The sequence below is a fragment of the Telopea speciosissima genome, chromosome 6, assembly GCF_018873765.1.
Source record: "Telopea speciosissima isolate NSW1024214 ecotype Mountain lineage chromosome 6, Tspe_v1, whole genome shotgun sequence".
NCBI classification, from domain to species: domain Eukaryota; kingdom Viridiplantae; phylum Streptophyta; class Magnoliopsida; order Proteales; family Proteaceae; genus Telopea; species Telopea speciosissima.
In genome coordinates, this window is record NC_057921.1 from 64,624,894 (window position 1) to 64,643,699 (window position 18,806).

At 39.8% G+C, this 18,806-nt stretch overlaps 1 protein-coding gene across 1 annotated transcript; it reads left to right on the forward strand.

The window, feature by feature from the left end:
* LOC122665286 (plastid division protein PDV1) lies at positions 1-9,896 on the forward strand. Its single transcript, XM_043861402.1, has 3 exons — positions 1-166; positions 198-549; positions 9,257-9,896. The coding sequence occupies exons 2-3, from the start codon at positions 235-237 to the stop codon at positions 9,776-9,778; spliced, it is 837 nt and encodes a 278-aa protein (XP_043717337.1). The 5' UTR covers positions 1-166; positions 198-234; the 3' UTR covers positions 9,779-9,896.
* The last annotated feature ends 8,910 nt before the right edge of the window (positions 9,897-18,806 follow it).

The following is an 18,806-nucleotide window of genomic DNA, read 5'->3' on the forward strand; positions in this document are numbered from 1 at the left end:
ACAATTTGTAGATGGAAGATTGGGAAGACCATGGTCAGTGGCAACCCAAAACTCAAAACTTGGTTCTCGCAACGGTCTCGCGATTCTCGCCCTCTTCAGCCTCTCCATAAGCTCTGCAATTCCGAAATCAGAGGAAAGCAGTGACCCCTAACCCTAATTCTAACTCTTCAGCCTCTCTATAAGCTCTGCAATTCTAATACAGTTGCCCGTTTTTTCCCGCACATGTAATGGGAAATGGAGCTTGAGGAGATCGAAGTGGTTCTGGAGAAGATTTGGGACCTGCACGATAAGCTTAGCGATGCCATCCACTCTATCTCGAGATCGCACTTCCTTAATTCCATCAAAGCTCAGAAGAATCCCGACGATGTTTACTTCTCTCGCAATTACGACAAGAAGAAGCCTCGTACCGATGGTGATGATGAACGCAACGGATTTGTGTTCGTGAAAGACTTTCGAGTTGACGATCACACGGCACTTGCGGAAGCCAAGAGCCTTAATTCCATTAGAACTGCGCTCGAGAACCTCGAAGACCAGCTTGAGTTTTTTCATGTAAGTAGTACCAGGACTTCCTTTGTCGGAATGGGTCTCTCATGGTGTTTTGGCAACTTCGGATAAAGTGCATTTCGTTGATCAGTTTCAATTTCTTCAACTCAATTGAATGAATTTTCTTGCTTATTTTTCTACCTTGAAGGAATTTCTCCCAGTTAGTTCGTGTGGTCTAGGAGCCTCACGGCCTTCCTTTTGTTGTTGCTTGTTCCCGTTTGTCTTTCCGTGTCCTCTTCCTATGCATAAGGTATTAGTGAGTTCTTTGTTTGAATTGGTACTCGGATGACTCATGTGAGACGAAAGTTGAACCTATTTATTACCATAAACTACCTACCGCCCAGATTATTTCTGCGTGAAAGTTGTAAAATTGGGGTATAATGACCAGAAAACCTTTCCAAAAATAGTAATAGAGAACAAATATACGTAGTGGTTAGATTATCCTACCTTTGAGGTTCATGAATTGGGTGCGTTCTTGCCATGTTTCATCTGAACATAATCTAGCTGTTTCTTGTAAGTCTAAATTCTAAAACAAGGCAGCTCCAGGAGCCACATGGTAAAAATTTTTAAGTAATAGTTTCATCATCTGTTAACAGCTTAACATGTTATCATCGGTGGAATAGAAATGAGTTAACTCATGGATTAATACAATCACCTCATTCTGATTTCTCACTGGCATTCTAGTTATGGCTCAAGGTGATTAATTTTTTTTTTCCCAAAGCTATTTTTTACGTGTTACTCTTCCTTCTCTGCTTTTGTACCCTGGGTCTGACTATTTATATTTGTAATCGAATAGAGAGAATTTAATTACCTTCTTATTCTTATCCCTGACTATTCTCTCTCTTCCCTCTCCCACTCCTATGACAAGGGAAAGCAAATTCTCCTCTTCTCTTGCTTCACCTACTATTGAAATCACTAAAAAGCCCAAGACCTACTTTCTTTCGGCAAAACAACCATAGGAATTGGAGAGATAGATAGATAGTCTATTGACTCTTTCCTTCCTTCTCCTTGCCTTCAGGTAGACTGGCAAGTCCGATGTGAATCCTAAGTCCTAATAATGGAATATGAAGATTCGTAGTCTTCCTCCTTATCCTTTTGGTATCGTCGTATATTGGCAGAAAAAAACAAGTTTTTAGAACAAGCTTTTACCAACACTGATCCTGTCCCTGATCGAACCAAACGAGAATAAAGCAGCGAGCTTCCAATCAATCATCATTGGGGTTTCCATCTTAGTGGTAGGCATTTGTCATATTCAGAACTGTTTAGCCACCTTGACACTAGATTCTCCCCTTTTTTTCTGGCAACACTGCTTGAATATAAAAATATTATTTTTCTTGTTAGTTTAGCTTGGAAATAAGAATATATATTGTCAAGGTAATTGTGATGATAATAAACCGTCAATAATGTCTTTCCTCGTTGATACTGTTGATTTTTTCCCCCTGTTTTTATTCTTAGACCTTCCTTCAGTAAATGTTAAATGAAATGGACTCCATTGGTTGGTTCAAAGGACTGGAGGGGGGCAGGGTCCAGGGTGAGTTAGTTCCCTGTGCAAAGTCCTTAGTTTTCTTTGGTGATTGTGATGTATTTTGATCCTGAATTTTGATAGATTAGTTTTATTTTTGTTTATTACTTTTGTTTTCCTAAAATCCAAAATCTTTAGTGTAATTTCATCATGTAGGAAGTAGCTTCAAGGTGTACCATTGTGTCTAATAGGCTGTCTGTATCTAGCAAACATGAAAACAATCTGTATTTGTCTAGAATCCATGGTTAGGTTCTTACATAGAAGTACTTTAAGAGTCTTCTTTACAATTTTTTATTTAAATGTTTCATCTAGAGAAATTGCTCAGGAGGAGCTGATTTGAACCCCTTAGGTAAATAAGAACATCCCCTTTTTTACCATTAGCAAGAACTTGTTTTGGTCTTGGGTAGGTTTAGATAAACCCACTCACAAGGATCAATTGTTGCCTGAGCTGAATTGGGATCCGTTGAGACTGATCCCAAATGAATGTAGAGTGGATTTTCCAATCGATTAAGAAGATTGGGTGGATTCATAGTGGATTGTCCAATTCTATATGCAGATCAAGCAATCCCACCCTTGTACATGAATCAGTATCAAACGGGAATGTGATGCAGGAGTATTATCATGGCTGGACCGGCAAGACCCGATTTGGAAACCCAAATCAAGAAGAGCTAGGTACAAACCTGCATTTTGGTCCACAAGGACTACTTTTTTTATTTTTTTGGTTAAGTCCACAAGGACTACTTATGGGATTAATTTATTTGTCTGGATTATTCTTGTAATCTTCATTTTTGTTTTATATTATTGGGTTAGAGGGCTGACCTCGGCGGAACAGTAAGGTTGCTCCATTGTGACCTAGTAGTCGTGGGTTCGAGTTGGGAAACTGCCTCTCCACAAAGTGGGGGTAAGGCTGCGTATATTATGACCCTCCCCAGGCCCCACAATGGGGAGCCTCGTGCACTGGGTACGCCCTTCTTTATACGTAGTAGAGTTTGTTTTCCAGTTTCCTTGTTAAAGTTGATTTCAGTTTTAGAAAAGTATATATGCACAAAATTGTAACCATCGAATAGATTATTGAATGGAATATTGAAGTTGGTAGCCCTGCATGGTCTGATATCCAGAGCTTATGGATTCCCCTTCTTCTTTGATCTCTTCTTTCTCAGGTTAGATCTTCTTCTTGCTTCCTTTCTTTGATTCTTCTATTTTCTTACATTCACTTATATTCTTCTTTTTTCTCCCTCTTCCATTCTTTTTGTTTCTTCTCTTGTCAAGGTTTTAAAGAGTGAGATCAGGATCCAGATTGTTCCCGGCCGATTCTGATCACGGAGTCTGCCGGTATCAGCCAGAATCAGATGAAATATGCCCTAACCCTATTTTGGAAGGGGATTGGCTGAGCCGGACCAGCTGGATTCAGAATTGGCTTCGGCTAATCCTATTCCGATTCTTTAATCCAGGTCTCCTGTTATTTTCCTTTTACCATCGGTACTCTGTTCTGATGCTAGTTCTTTGTTCAGCTAGAGTGACATCGATCTCTCTTGATATTCTTTCTTTCAGCTTCAGACTCTGGGGCTTGAATCAATACTCATGCTGTAAGAACGAAACCACCAACCAGGTGAGGTTCTACTGGTTTTGCCAAATTCAGTTTCAGCCATTAAAAAAAAAAGGAGAGGGATCTACATGCTGTTAGCTTATATTGTCATTTTACACGCCAAACCAATAGCAGACAGAGAAACAATATATTTAATGTGAGAGAGAGAGAGAAAAAGACCCACCTATTTAATGAGGAGAGAGAGAGAGAGAGAGGGAAGTACACACTGACAACATGTACTTCTGTTTCCCCTGAAAAAAGTAATTTTATTTGGTAGTTTTTTGGGGTGCTTGTCATTTGGGATTATTAGTTTTTGAGGTTTCAACCTCCACCTGAATTTTCAGGTCAATCGGAGTTCATATGAGAGAGAACTCTCAGCTGAAGCGAGAAGGGTTACCGCTGGTTGTGTGCTGTTGAGAGGTTGAACAACCTTCTCTTAATCTCAGAAGTCCCTCTTATTTCTGAGCTCCTTGCTAATTCACCCCCACTCCTAAGAGTTAAGTCCATTAAAGGCTTTGCATTCTGAGTTTTATTTCTGTTTAACCCCACTCTTTTCTAAATTCCCAGTTTTGTCCTTTCTCTTCAAAATTATTTACGGTTCAGCACCAAGTTCTGTTTGCCTTTCTAAAAAGGATCCTGAATTGTTTCTGCATTCAAAAAATTGCCAGTACCCTTATTATTTGATTTTCTTTCACTTAGGGTGGACCCATAGCAAACCCAGAATTAGGGTTTTGGAACCTGGAGTTGCATTAAAATGATCTGGCTGAGATGCCATCCTCAAAACCCTGGTTGCATTGTATCCAATGTTATATTAATCGGAATCGACCTTAGTTGATTCCAATTCCGTTCCAGAGCGAGTGAATCGTCCTGAATCTGGCCGATTCTTTGAAGATGATTTTTTTTTTTTTTGGGGGGGGGGGGGTTGAGATTGGGCTGTGAATTGGCTCTTTTTGAAGGGGGGGGGGATGTGAATCTCCCTCACAATGATGCAGTAGCGCTAGCGTAGTTGGACCAACACGGCTCACTTTGGAAACCCAAGCCCAAATGGAACCAATCCAACTCGGGTTTTTGGTCTAACACAAGTTGGCGGAGTTTTGGCAGGGTTTATTTATTTATTCAGAGTTATCTTGTAATCTTTATTCCTTGTATTTTATCGTATTTTACTTTGAGTATATTACGTAGGAAGTAGAGTTCAATGCAATTTTAGCCCAAGTCGACCAAGGCGCCTGGACGACGCCTAGACAACCATGATTAGAATAGGAGTTTTTGTTTTTTGTTTTTTTTTTCTCTTTTTCCTTATATGTGCAAACATGTACCCATTGACGGAGAGAATGGAATGAAGGATATTGGGTTTTGTACATATGTTTATTGTTGGTGTAGTGTGATTGCTGGCCGTGAGGTTTTCTTTTCTTCCTCTTTCTTATAGATCCATTCTTTTAGCTCCCTACAGGTGAGTTCTTCTCTCCTCCGTTTATATCTTCTTCTTCTGTTATCTTTATTCTCCCTTTACATTTCTGTTTACTGTTGCTCATTTACTCTAGTTATTTGGGTGACCAGTTCCAGTGGTACCTAACAATCAGCTCCTCTTTGTTGAGTTTGATCTCTCTCTTCCCGCTTCCTTTCAACCTGATTATATGGTTGAAGGAAGCCTTCCAATTGGCGATGAAACCCCTGGAGGTTTCAGCCCCTAACCCCTTTTTGATCTTGAGAACCAGGCTTGCAACCAAGTTGTCTTTGAATGTGTCCGCCGGTTGTAGTTTCAGTCCTTCGATAACAAGCTTTTGGTGGTTGTTTGGATTTCTGTTGGAATGCAATCTAGAGATCTTTCCCTCATCGACCAGCCCCTATATTCTTGGAACCAACAGAGGACCCACAAAGGAGTTCCATTCTTCAAACGAACCTTCTTTTCCGCCTCCTTTTGCTGGTTGGGAGCACAGTTGGTTAAAACGTGTTTTAAACAGCGCTCCCCTTTTTTTCCTGTATTAAACGTGTTCTCCCTAACTGAACACAAACAAATCCAAAAATGGGTTCGTTTGGCTTTGGCGTATTAAAACACGTTGTTTTTTTGTTTAAAAAAACGCAAACATGTTTTAAAAGAATTTATTACGTTTGGCTTTGGTGTATTAAAATGCCTTGTTTTAATACGGTATTGTAGAAGGGTAAATAAAAATGGGTTCATTTGGCTTGGCTTCTGAAGCTGATCTAGAAATAACTAATTTTGGTCTGATTAACAAAAAACATATAAAGGCAGAGGTGCTTGGGAATGAAAAAAGAACACCATGGCTCAGGAACCTGCATCTCAGAAGATTCACTTTTGGGTAGATGATAAAGGTGGCCGTGGTGAGCTCACCACTTTGGATGGACTTCAGATTTCTGTGTCTGGCAGTCTGGCTTGTGAGGATATTGCTAAGGAATCCAAGTCTCTGACGATAAGGAGAGCAGATTTTTTGGTCCAACCCATTTCGGAAGAGCTGAAAGCTTCCAATTTCCATGCAAATTTGCTCAGAATCGGCACCTGGGATGGAGTGTCAACATACGAAGGCAACTTGGTTTCCTAGTGTTACTATGCGAAGCATAAAGTGGATTGAAGAGTAAGATCGAAATCCAAGAGCAATCTTCTGAGAGAATGAGGCTGACATTCTAGAAATCAATGTTATACAGGGCATAGGATCTTCGTCCATGATGATTTACAGTCAAGTAGACGACGTGGGAGGTTCCACCTAAGGCCTGAGGGAGGGACGGTGGTTGAACAACTGAGGGAGTGGACAGGGGAGGGAATCCCGAAGCCGGAGAGGGAGGAAGAGGGGAATGGGAGCTGGACCCCTGGGTAGAGATTTGGTAAAGTATTATTAGTTAGTGAAATTACTATATAAATCCGTTATATTTTGAATAACATGGACGAAAAGTGAGGATAAGAAAGTCATAGTGAAGTGAATTGTTTCACTAGGCGTAGTGACAACTGACAAGAAAGAAAGCTCATATTTATATGTGTCTCACTCCCTTTCCCACTCGTACGTTACTGATGTTGACTAAGAGTGAGAGAAATGAGAGCCTTGTTCATCCCTGACTTGAACGAGGCATTGCCTCTCCAACGCCCAAGATTGCCGAGAATGGAGGAAAGAGTATAGTAATGTGAGTTTTCTTTCCCTTTTTGTTTTTTAAAGCTTGTGAGTCATAAGAGGCATCAAGAAATTTTTTTTTTTTCTCTCAGTAGTTTTGGTCTGGCTTTGCCTGATCACTACCAAGTGTTGAGATCCATGTGGATAAGTTATCAACACCTTATTTTTAGGGTTTTAGTTATTTTTACCTTTTTACCCTTTTAGGGTTGTAATCCCATTATAAATAAAGAGGACCTCTGTCATTAATGACAAGTCAAGTCAATTCCCTAAACCTCTGATTCTCAACTCCAAGCTTTAACGAGAAGAAATTGGGATTTTTAGCATTGGGTGGTACAAAATTATGAACTATTTCCACACGTTTGCCGAACTCCTATGAGTGAAATCTTGTATGAACATGATGGTTTTAGGTAGTTCTAGGGACTCAGTATGAAATCTCACTACCGGGTGAGACCTCTGAAAGCTGCTGATAAAGAGGAACAAAGCATGGATTTCTTCATTGTTGATTTGTTCCCCAATGTCCAATAGCCTCTTCGGCCATGCCTGACGCCTGGTCTTCTTTAACCCAAGGTTTCTTCTGAAATCTCGGTGACTCCAGACTCATTTTAGCTTTCTAAACCGCGGCCTTCCAATGGTATGGAGAATTCAACTCTGGCCCCCCCTCACTCTTTGCAACTCTCCCTCTCCGGTTTCCCTCCCCCTCGTCCGAACTTCAGCTCTCCCTCCTCTCCCTCTGCCACTTCGTCTCCAGTTATGGGCAGTTCCCCTCCCCCTCCCTGCTTCTCACTCTCCCTTGGTCTCCAGAATGTTTTGTTTGTTTTTCTTTTTTAAATTTCGTGAGAAGCTGCCACGTGGACAGCATGCACTGGAGTCAATCGGGTTAGATCGGCCGATCTATTGCACCACTCCTGAAGTGGTATTGATACAAATCGGCCAATTCTCCCGATCCGATTCCGATTCTTCAAACCATGATTGCATCCTCAAACTATTTCATTGTAAAACCCTCTGGTATGTCATGGCAGACTCTAGTCTATTTTAGGTCATCCCAGACTGATCCACCAATCTGGATTGGCTGGGAATGATCTGACCTCAGATCCCAATCCTTGAAACCTATTCCATCATGTACTTGTATCCACTGTGTGTCACAACAAACCCTAGTTTTTAGAGCACAAAACTGACCCTAGTTTATAGAGCACAAAACTGACCATTTCCAAAGCCCTCACCTTTGCAGGAAATTTCTACATTAAATTCTATACCCTGAGCCTTCTAATTCACTACAACAACAACAACTCCAACTCAGCCTTATCCCAACTAAAGGGGGCCGGCTACATGAATCCTTGCAAAGACTGAGACTAAAAAATAATAAAGGAAAAGAGCACAACAACATCTGCAGAAAACACAGTAAAAACCCACCTAAAAGGGGTCGGCAACATGTATTGTGGTCCTCCAAACATCTCTATTTGAGGTCATGCTGGAGAGGAGGCCCAAACTATGCATGTCTTTCCTCACTACTTCTCCTAGGGTCATTTTAGGGCTGCGCCTTGATCTTTTAGATACTTCAATCTAAATCAAGTCACTCCTCCAAACTGGTGCATCCCAAGGCCTCTGTAGAACATGACCATGCCACCTCAAACGATTCTCTCGTAGCTTCTCATGTATAGGGGCAACTCCCAACTCGGCTCTAATACGGTCATTCCTTAATCGTTCCTAGTCTTGCCACACATCCATCTCAGCATCCTCATCTCCACTACACTTATTTGATCTATGTCTGCTTCTTCACTGCCCAACATTCTGCAGCATACATCATGGCCGGTTGAATGTCCTATAAAACTTTCCTAGAGTTTTAAAGGAATATGCCGATCACACAGAACACCACTTGCACCTCTCCACTTCAACCATCCTATTTTAATTCTCTAAGAAACATCATCCTCTATATCGCCTTCTTTATTCACGATAGAGCCCAGATATCTGAAAAAATTCCATTTCCATCAAATTTGTGTCAGAGACCTCTTTGCAGCTGGTATATATTATTTCAGAAACCCCAGAGTGTTGGTAACTGCATTGTTCTTGTAATCCTTGAGAGTTTCAATGTACCATATTCATCCTTTTGATGTTTGTACTGATATCTTTTGGTGAACATGTGATAGTAACACTTGGGTCATAAATTTTCTTGGAAGGCTGCTTGTAATTTCTTAGTATTTTTTTTTTTTTTTTTTGGGGGGGGGGGGGGGTGTTGGGAGTGGCATAGTTCAGCTTCTTGGTTTCATTGTGGATTATAATCGTGTTATTTTTTGTGATTCTCAATAGCAGAAAAGGATTGGATTTTTTTTAATAATTTTCAAGTAGTGTGGATCTACAGTGTGTGATGTTCATTAGTATTCTTTCTTCTGGTTTCTATTTATTAGTATTGAGATAGAAATAGCAGAAATTTGCAGTTTTTGTTTTGTTCATTTGTGATTAGTGCTAAAGTTGATGGTGGTTGTGCTGCAGACTATACAATCACAGCAGCAAACTGAAAGAGATGCTGCAATTGCACGTTTGGAGCAAAGCCGTATTGTCCTTGCGATGAGACTGGCTGATCACCGAGGTAAAAAATGCAAAGTTATTGAAGAAGCTCTGGCTTTTGTTGGAGATATAGAAAATGAAGGTCACTTTGTCTCCCCAGAACATTTATTTGGATCACCTAGAAGCCAATCCGGTGAAAACATAGGTCATGAAGGGAAAAAGCCAAATATTGTGATGCAAGTTCTCGCATCAAGTTTTGCCTTTGCCAGAAAATCTCTTAAACTGGAGAGGATGGGTGGGCTATTGGGGAACGCTGCTTTATTCACGGTTAGCATGCTTGCTTTACTGCAGCTCAATCAAGTAGCCTTCAAGAAAAAATTTATGGTGGAGTTTCCAGAGATGCAGGAGAATTCCTTTTATAGTAAAAGAGACAAGTTTTCTCAGTTGGAGGGTTTGTCACCTAGTAGTCGTGTGAAGCATTTGGATGTGTTGGCAGCTAGGGGATAGGGCTTGATTATATCCAGCTATACATGTTCATGAACAAATATCCATCTTTTGTAATGAGCAAACAGCCATCTTGTAATTTTTCTACCACGGAAATCCCAAATTTCTAATTCCCTTTTCATATCTTTGCTCATATTCCTTATAATCTCAGCCATAGAAGCTGGAACTTGGCTCACTAAATTTGTTTAGTAAAGTTAGAAAGATCCTTCCCTAAAAGAACTTTAAGGACAATTTGATCTAGTCAATCTAAAATGTTTTTCTTTTCTGCAAATCGGCCATAAAAATAGTAGGATATCCAATTGGTCTCAGATTTCAAGATCCAGAATCTCTAATTTTAGGGATTTTGCTTCATAGTTGAATTATGGAAAGTTGTGTTGTATACATGAGAACATATATGAATTGGTGCCACTGGATTGGGGTTTGATCCAGCTTTAACACAAAATTTTTAACCAATTTAAACACCTTTAACTCATTGCATCAAACACTTAAAAAAAAAAAAAAAAGGCACAAATAATCCAACTGGAACACAGCCATTGGAGAAAAGGTCAAAGCCACCAAACCATGAAAAGAGAAGGGAAAAAGCTAGGTGAAAAGAAAAACAAAGAAAGGAAAGAATGTGGGAAAATTTGGGTGTTGGACTTTAGTATTCCCACTCGTTTTCCACACATGACAATGAAGCGAAGACGACAGAATGTAAGCAACAAAGTTGTGGAAATCTAAGCTATTAAGGTAAAAGCTATGAAAGAGAGGGACACAAACACAATCTATTGTCAACCCTTTTTCCTTCCATTTCATTTCATCCACACATATATGTGGATCCAGAGCTTGTTTCTCATTCATTCTCCACTTCTAGTCTGATCTGGGGTTTGGAATCTTTTTATGATCATTATTGGCTTTCCTATTAAGCCAGGTCGGTAAATCAAATCACCTTCAACACTTTCAGATATCCATTTTGGGTTTGGGTTGGCGAGCTAAGTAGTGGAGAATGTCAACCAATGGAAGCAACGGGTCAACTGGGCTGGGCTGGGCTGTTCACTCTGGAACTGGACCCACTCATGTGAGAAACCTGAATTGTCAAAGCACAAGTTTTAGTTTTTAAGCCAAGTCAACATATGTTGATCTGAACAATCCAATTGACTGGTCCAATGGTTTGATTTGGAACTAAAATTAAAATTCTGCAATCTAGTCACAACTCACAAGGAATAATGGGGTAACGGAATGAGCTATCGAATTAAATTTATCATAGGATGACTGATAAGGGGTTTCTAATGTACAGAGCCCACAGTTGGAATTCCACATATCACCACCCATTCCATATTTGGGAGAAGGGTTCCCCCAAAATCCTAGGGGTCATTGAGGACAGCTGCTGGTGAAGCTGGCTTGAGGCTAGTGCAGTACAGCCTACACCGGAAGGTTTCGAGTTCGAGAACTCTTGTTGTTCATCAAGTCTAGGATCCCCCCACCATCCCACCAAAAATAAAATCCTAGGGTCATTGTTATTCCCCCACCGTTGGTTGTAGGTCCAAAATATCTCCTTACTTTTTTTTTATACAAAACCCATAGGGCAATTATGTGTATCGGTGAAGGAATACCTCATTCACCCATTCACCGTGGATGAAGAAAATTGGCTCTCATTCCCTCTGCCATGTTGTTTAAGTTTTGAAATGGTTGTATCATTTTTTTAAATGACAAAAGATTTCCTCCGCCGTAGGTAAAAGGAGTCCCACACATGGTTTCGAATGGTCTCCATGGATTCCGATTCCAATACAATTAGATTGGCCTAAACCCTAAAAATCAAGTACAAATCAACCAATCTAAAGCGGCTAGAATCTGAATCAGATCCAACCGATTCTTCAAACAACGATCCCACCACTGAGATGCCATCGTGACTTGCCCCTTGTATACGAATGTCGAAAATACCATCCTTCTTATTCAAGGATTTTCATTCAAACGCCAGACATAACTCATGAGACCATGGGTAATGAAAAAACTTGATCCTATGAGAATTGAGAGATTTTTTATGGGAAAAAGATTCCCACGATGTTAGAATGAATTGCATACCCTCTCACAGAATGACTCATAAAGTTCACATTGAAACTCTCCTTATATTTTCTAGGAAAAAAGATCTCTGTTCGGGAGTGTGGCCTATGCCAACACTCCCATGAGTCTATTTCTCTCCTCCCTATATGAAAAGATAATTCTACCCCATTCTTTTAAGGAGGAGAGAGATAGATTCATGGAAGTGTTAACGTAGACTACACTCCCGTATAGAAAACTGCTTTCCTATTTAGTATCTCACATTGGTACGATTTTCCCCTGATACAATGTAAAATCTTTTATCATAATCTAAACCCTATTGTGTCTATCTCTCTGTTTCCCTTCGAAATGAGCGCTGCCCGGCCCCCTATATGATTCCTCACCTCCAGCCCTTGTGTCGTCTGCTGTGTACCTTCCCCTTTTTCGTCACCTCTAGGGCACAGCCCTGGTGTCGTCTGCTGTGAACCTTTTCCTTTTTCGTAAAGAGAACAGAGATGAGAGAGACAGAGAGAGAGTTGACGGTTCACATTCCCTTCTTCCCCTAGTCCCATACTCCCATCACCTCTTGTCGGATGGGTCAAAGTAATCTCAGTGGAAAATCACGGTCAGGGTTCGAGGTCCCACCGTTAGTAGCACGTGAGAATATCATAGCCCTCTTTGGTCTTCTCAATGGAAACTTTGAATCTTTTCTTTCAGGCCCAGGATCCGTCGGAGCACCGACACATCCTCCGACCGGCTGTTCCACCTACTAGTCTACTACTCACTATAGATTTTTATTTCAATCAATAATTATAAAATAAAACTAGACCATTGGAAGAAAGGACAAAACCAACGGTCCAATAATCTGACCATGGTCTGGATTAAATAATATTGTTTTGGACCGGACCGCCAGCAGCAAGAGAGAGAGAGAGAGAGAGAAGGACAAAACAGAGGATATGGAAAAACAGAGGACAGGATTGGAATTTGGAAGCCCACCACATTTCACACAAAACACACACCCCATGCGCATTTCACGTGACTCCCTCAGTCACAGTTATTAGATATCATTCTCTCTCTCCTGCGAGATTTTTTTGTCTCCTCTTTGGGGAAAGGTCGTTGGGTGAGTGGGTCCCATATAGGCCATGGGCATGGGTCCTATATCTCATTCTTCCACTATAGACTATATAGTAGTGTTCACAAACCTTCATGGGTCCTGTCTCATTCTTCCTCTGAGTGGTACCCTTGCTACTCCATGTAAGTTGATATGTGATGTGTCCCATATAGCCACATCAACAACTATTATTTTATAACGAATTATATTAATCACGCGTAACCTCTTTGATGGGAGGAAGTTATCAGCAGAGTTATAATGAATGACAAGGATTCTCGGTTTCAGTTACTCTAAGTAAACATCCTATCAATGTTTGTGTTATATGTGAATAGGATTCCATCTAGTGAATGAACGTTAGATTGGATCAACTTAATTTGAAGATAGGTTAAAGGATTTGATTTAACGCGTTTCATCATCTCTGGAGTTTTTGATATATCAATCAAGTACTTAATATTTGGTATCAGAGTTGGGCACGTCACAGGTTTGAGTCATAGAAAAGGTTACATAGGATCGAGAGGGCTATTTGGAGTAGAATGAAAACCGTCAAGAGAGGGTTACCTGCTGCCAAGCAAAAACCTTGAGTCAGAGTGAAAGCCGTCAAGAAAGAGTTATATGTTGCCAGACAGAAACCTTGGGGCAAAGTGAAACCGCTTGGAAAGAACTACCTACTGCTAGAGTGAGAGTCGCCGAGAACGACGACTATAAAAGCGTGGTGATTTGTTATGTGCATAATGGGGCTTGATCTAGTGTATGAGTGCTAGATTGGGCCAGCCTAACTAGTATGCGATAGGTTAAAATAGCTTAATTTAACGTGTTTCATAAGTTCTGGAGTTTTTGATGTATCAGTCAAGTAGTTAACAGTTTGTTGTCGCTTGTGTGGGAGAGACAAAAAAAAAAAAAAAATTCGAAAGAATTTCTTGTTAAGCTTATTCGGCGGAGTAACGTTGTTGTTGCCAGAGAAGGTTATGTTTGACAGTAAAGATAGGATTACAATCCTTAGTAAGTTCCTCTATCCTTCTCTTTGGATAAATTAATTTTCTTACACTCCAATCTTGAGGAGGGGAAAAAGCATAATTCAAGAATGCAAATGATCGCTGATTGTTGAAGTATCCAATCTAAAATCTTAAGGAATTAGGTGAAGAGAGCTCCTCAAGTATATAAAGACACCAAGAACTTAAACAAATTGAATATGAGACTATAACTCAATAATTCTTAACATCACAACACTTCATTTTACGTATAGTTTCAATATACCTGTCTCTACACGTGGACAAACAACTTAAAAAAGATAACAAAACAAAAAAAACTTAGATTCTGATACTAACATTTCTACCATAAATAAATATAGATTTATGTAGTGGATCTAATTCCATCCGTACTCCTACTCCATACTCTAAAAGCCTTAAAAAACCAACGTGAGGATTAGAGAGACAGATAGGGTGGTATACTGGTATGGGTGTTAAGAGTCCAGTTAGGGACCACACTACTTGCTCCTTGCCTGGTGGATCTATTTTGTTTTTTTGTTGTATTCATGAAACAAAGGTTAGGTTACACTTGTGTCCTATCTGTGGATGCCAAATGCTAGTTGCAGAGCTCTAATACTAATAAAGCAACTAATCAACATTAACCCAAAGAAAAAAACATAAAAAAAACACTAAGCAACTAATTAACATTCTCATTATTATTCATTCACTTTTATTATATATAATATACAGATAAGGGTTTTCTTCATATTTTGTCTATTTCTTCCAAACTGGGGTCGATTAGATTAGATAACATGATAAAGGCTTTTAAAAGCACTTTCAAACGAATCTTAAAAAAGCTGAGCTTGTCTCTTGGTGTAATGCTCAACTTGTTGAAGATTTTTAAAGTAAGAAAGAGAGAGAGAGAGAGAGAGTGTGTGTTAAAAATTTAAAACTATTGGTTCAGGAGTGAAAATTGGAGTTCAAAAGAGATGAGAGAGTCATTGGTAAGAGGCCTTGCACAAGTTGATGATCAATTTCCCTTCATCCATGGTGAAGAAAGAACATTTCAAGCTTCGACATTTAGGTTGTGTTTGATATGCATTCTTGGAATACATTCTAGGTAGATTTCATATTTTTGGACGATAAAAACAACTATTTTTATCATCCAATAATGCAAAATCGACGTAGAATGCATTCCAAACATAGCCTTAATCTTTGGATTGGATGAGAAAATAATGTTTTTTGATTTTAAACAATAAGGAGCTAGAGTTAATGAGAAAATTCACCTGCTCGAAAGTCTAATCATGGGGTCACATTGTAGTGACTGGATGAAGCTCTACACAGAAGAAGAAAAAAAAAAAAAAAAAAAAAACAACTCCTAATCTGTTTGTAATAAATATATGAGACAAAACCATACGAATTAAAATCCTCTACAGTATCGGTGGAGTAGCAGTGCACATCCGACGACACAGAAGAGACCAGCTGGCACACATGGCACATATGGCTTTTGCTGTGTCGTTGGATGTGCACTGTTGCCCCACCGGTAGTACAGAGGATCCTGGTCCGAAACCGAACCAACTGATTGACACCCTTACTCACGAGGTGGTGATGAAACAAATTGGAATAAATACAAACTCATGGAGGGGTGGTAACAGTTACATCCGATGAATAGACCAATCATGGGTCACGGATGGGATGCCTTTAACTGTTAAAAGTACAAACTCCCCTAGTGGCGATTAGAGATAATCCCTAACGGAGATGGCAGTGTCACAGAGAGAGAGAGAGAGAGAGAGAGAGTATAGTCACAGATCACTTTCACACCACCAATCCCACAATTGATTAAGGGATTTCGGCCCTGGTAACGGATTGAGACCTCACATGTTTGCATCGATAATAAGGACCAAACCTTAAAGGTGTAACTTACCTGCACAGTCATTTGCAACCGTCCGATTAATTGGAATGTCTGGCGAACGGACAGTGCTTTCAAGAGATATATTAGAGGGAGAGGGTTCTATGACCAAAAAGCATAATGGAGGTCACCAATAACAAGTGGTAAAATCATATCGTATATTAGAAGGTAATGAAGTCATTTTATGTGAGAAGGAGAGAGATAACTCATGACATAGGTGTTGATGTGCCATGAGCCTCGGCTTAGAAAACCCTTTCTTTAATTTATATTTGGGAGAGGGTTCTTTTAGCAAGCGACATAAGGGGGCACACCAATGAGGTATGGTGGAATAGTTTAGTATATAAGAGGGCAACAAGGTCATTTCATGAGAGAGATGCTAACATATCCTGCCCCAACAGCTCAGATAATCTTTTTCCTAATTTATATTGGGAGAGGGATCTCTAAGCAAGCAACATAAGCATGCCTACGAATAAAGATGCGAAGAACTAAAGATTTGACATCATATAAAAGAACTCTATCCGGGAATATGCGACCTGCAACTAGACACGTGGGGGGGGGGCGAAATCACCACCTCTCTCCTCCTATAAAATACGCAAATGATGCTCCGTTCACGTGATCTCCCATTAGCCCTCGTACACATGCAAGAGCGACGCTCCCATATAGAGAACACTTCCTCATAATTTATTTGAAGTTATCCAAAAATTTTAAAAATAATAAGTTACTGAAATGGTAAAGCAGCAGCAATCTCTACAATCATTCCCTGATGATTTTTCACAACCCCCTTTGTCGGTCTCTGCCAGTAAAAAGGCCCAATACTCGAGTGAGCTGTGTAAACTAGAAACTCACTTCGTGTTGCAACTTGTGACTATAATTATGGCTGTTGAAGCAGTTAATTGCACCATTATAACAGTAAACTGCCTTAGATCTTACACCATCCATCCATTTAACTAGTTTTAGTTAATCCATACTTAATAGGAGTTCATAATTTTTATTCTTTGGGAGCAGAATTATTTATTTTATCTATTTATTAGTATCCTAATTATATTTACACGTGTCAGTTTAGTTGGCATTAAAATTTTAATCAGTTCCAAGCACTATTATAGTTATCGGTATTGATGAGGATTGGAAACATATCTCCTGATATTGTTTGCTTTGGGCACTTAGTGTCATCCTCACGGTTTTAAAAAGCCTAATGAAGGAGTGGAAATTATCAGTCTTCCCTTCATTTATCGATGTGGGATTATCTTAATCACTTCAGGTCTAACTTTAACATTTTAACTACAACATGTATCGGATGGATGGATACCGGTACGACATAAATTAAGCCGACATGATTGTAAAGAGGGTCTCTGCTGCTGCTGCTGAGAGGTGATCAAAACTTCCTTATTTCTTAACACATGTGCGTGATGGGTGCATTTAATTAAATGTGTTTAGATTTAAGAAATTAAGAAATACTTTTCCCTAATTTCAACCAACCACCGACAGACACACACACAAGGGACAGTTTGCAGAGCCAAGCCTCTTGTGTCATCTCTCATCTCTATAATTAGAGAGAATGGGGGGGGGGGGGGGGTAAGTCTCAGAGGACATCATAATTACTGCTCAAAATATAACATTCTCTTTCTTTACCGTATTTAAGGTTAATACTAATTAAAGTAACTAAGTTCTTTGTACTCCTCAAAATGGTAAACACAAACTATATATAATTGTTGAGTAATACTCACTCATCAACGCATGCAGGCATTTCCTGCTCTGCATGTTGCCTACACTTGATGTTCATGCTCAATCCCATGCCCGTGTTGGGACTTGGCTCTACCACCATAGCTTGCTGTTTGGTTACATTATTTGATTTAGTTGAAACCTGGACCGATCCATCACTTGCCTTTGATCTCTCACCTTCGACTTACGAGAATTGACTTCATCGGAAGATCCCTCAGAGTCTTCTCCAGTCTCCTCTTGAGCCTTTCTTGATTTGTGCAAGTTCATCCATATGACGGCCAAGATCTTTCAACAGTTTTCATCCGCATCAATGGTTGTCACTAGGAGTGTCAAAAACTGATCGCAACCATAGATATGATAGAAATGGACCGGTTAACACCCAAAATCAAACCGAGTTGCTGGATTTTAGGGGGTGAATTGGTGCTAATCGAGAATCAATCCCAAAAACCTTAGAAGTCAATCCCAAACACCTTAGAATCTGCCATCTCAGATCTGAAAAAACTGGTTCTCTAAAATAGTCAAAACCGATCCAAAATTCCAGATCCTGTTTGAGTATTATTCGGATGCAAGGATCCTTCAAGCAATTAGCACCAACTACGTTGCCTTTGTAATCCACTGGCTTTTATTTTTTAATAAATTATGAAAAGATAAGATTGTGAAATCCAACGGTAAGGCTTATCCTAATCTCTTTACAAGTCACAAAGCCACATCTGGAATCGGGACTCTTTTGCATGGAATGACCACCTTTGGCTTCTTTTTAGACCAAACATGAATCAAACCCAACAGAGTAAAAGGTATAGTAGCCCTCCTGCGCGTGTGGTTCTAAAGAAGTTTTAAACCTATGAAAACGTTTAAAGTATGGGAGAGAGGAGGAGGAGGAGGGGGGGGGGCGCAAAAGGAAAAAAAGAAAAGGTTTAAAATGTCATTATATTTTACTTTCTTTATTACTAATAGGACCCTCCTCCGTCCGACCGTCCGACCCAGACCCACCTACTTCTGTTGGTTCGAGTGTGAACCACTTTTTGAGACCCGTGCGTGCCGGTGCCGTTCCGTGGAAAAATTCTCAATTCTCACCCCCCTACGAATTTTTCCAAACGAAATCAGTGCCAAAGACATCTCGAAGAAACGGCCATAACCTTAAATCACGCCTCCTCGTGAGACTCTGTGAGTGGGACCCAAATAATAATTTCAAACAAATAAATAAATAAATAAAAATTAAACATAAAAATAAACTCATATTATCAACGCCAAATTACACTTCTCTCTCTCTCAAAATTCTCAAAACATACGCTTAAATATAACAAATAAAAA

Coding starts and splice junctions, on each gene's coding strand:
- LOC122665286 (XM_043861402.1), top strand. CDS start 235: ATGGAGCTTGAGGAGATCGAAGTGGTTCTGGAGAAGATTTGGGACCTG. Junction 550..9,256: donor ACCAGCTTGAGTTTTTTCAT/GTAAGTAGTACC, acceptor GTTGTGCTGCAG/ACTATACAATCACAGCAGCA.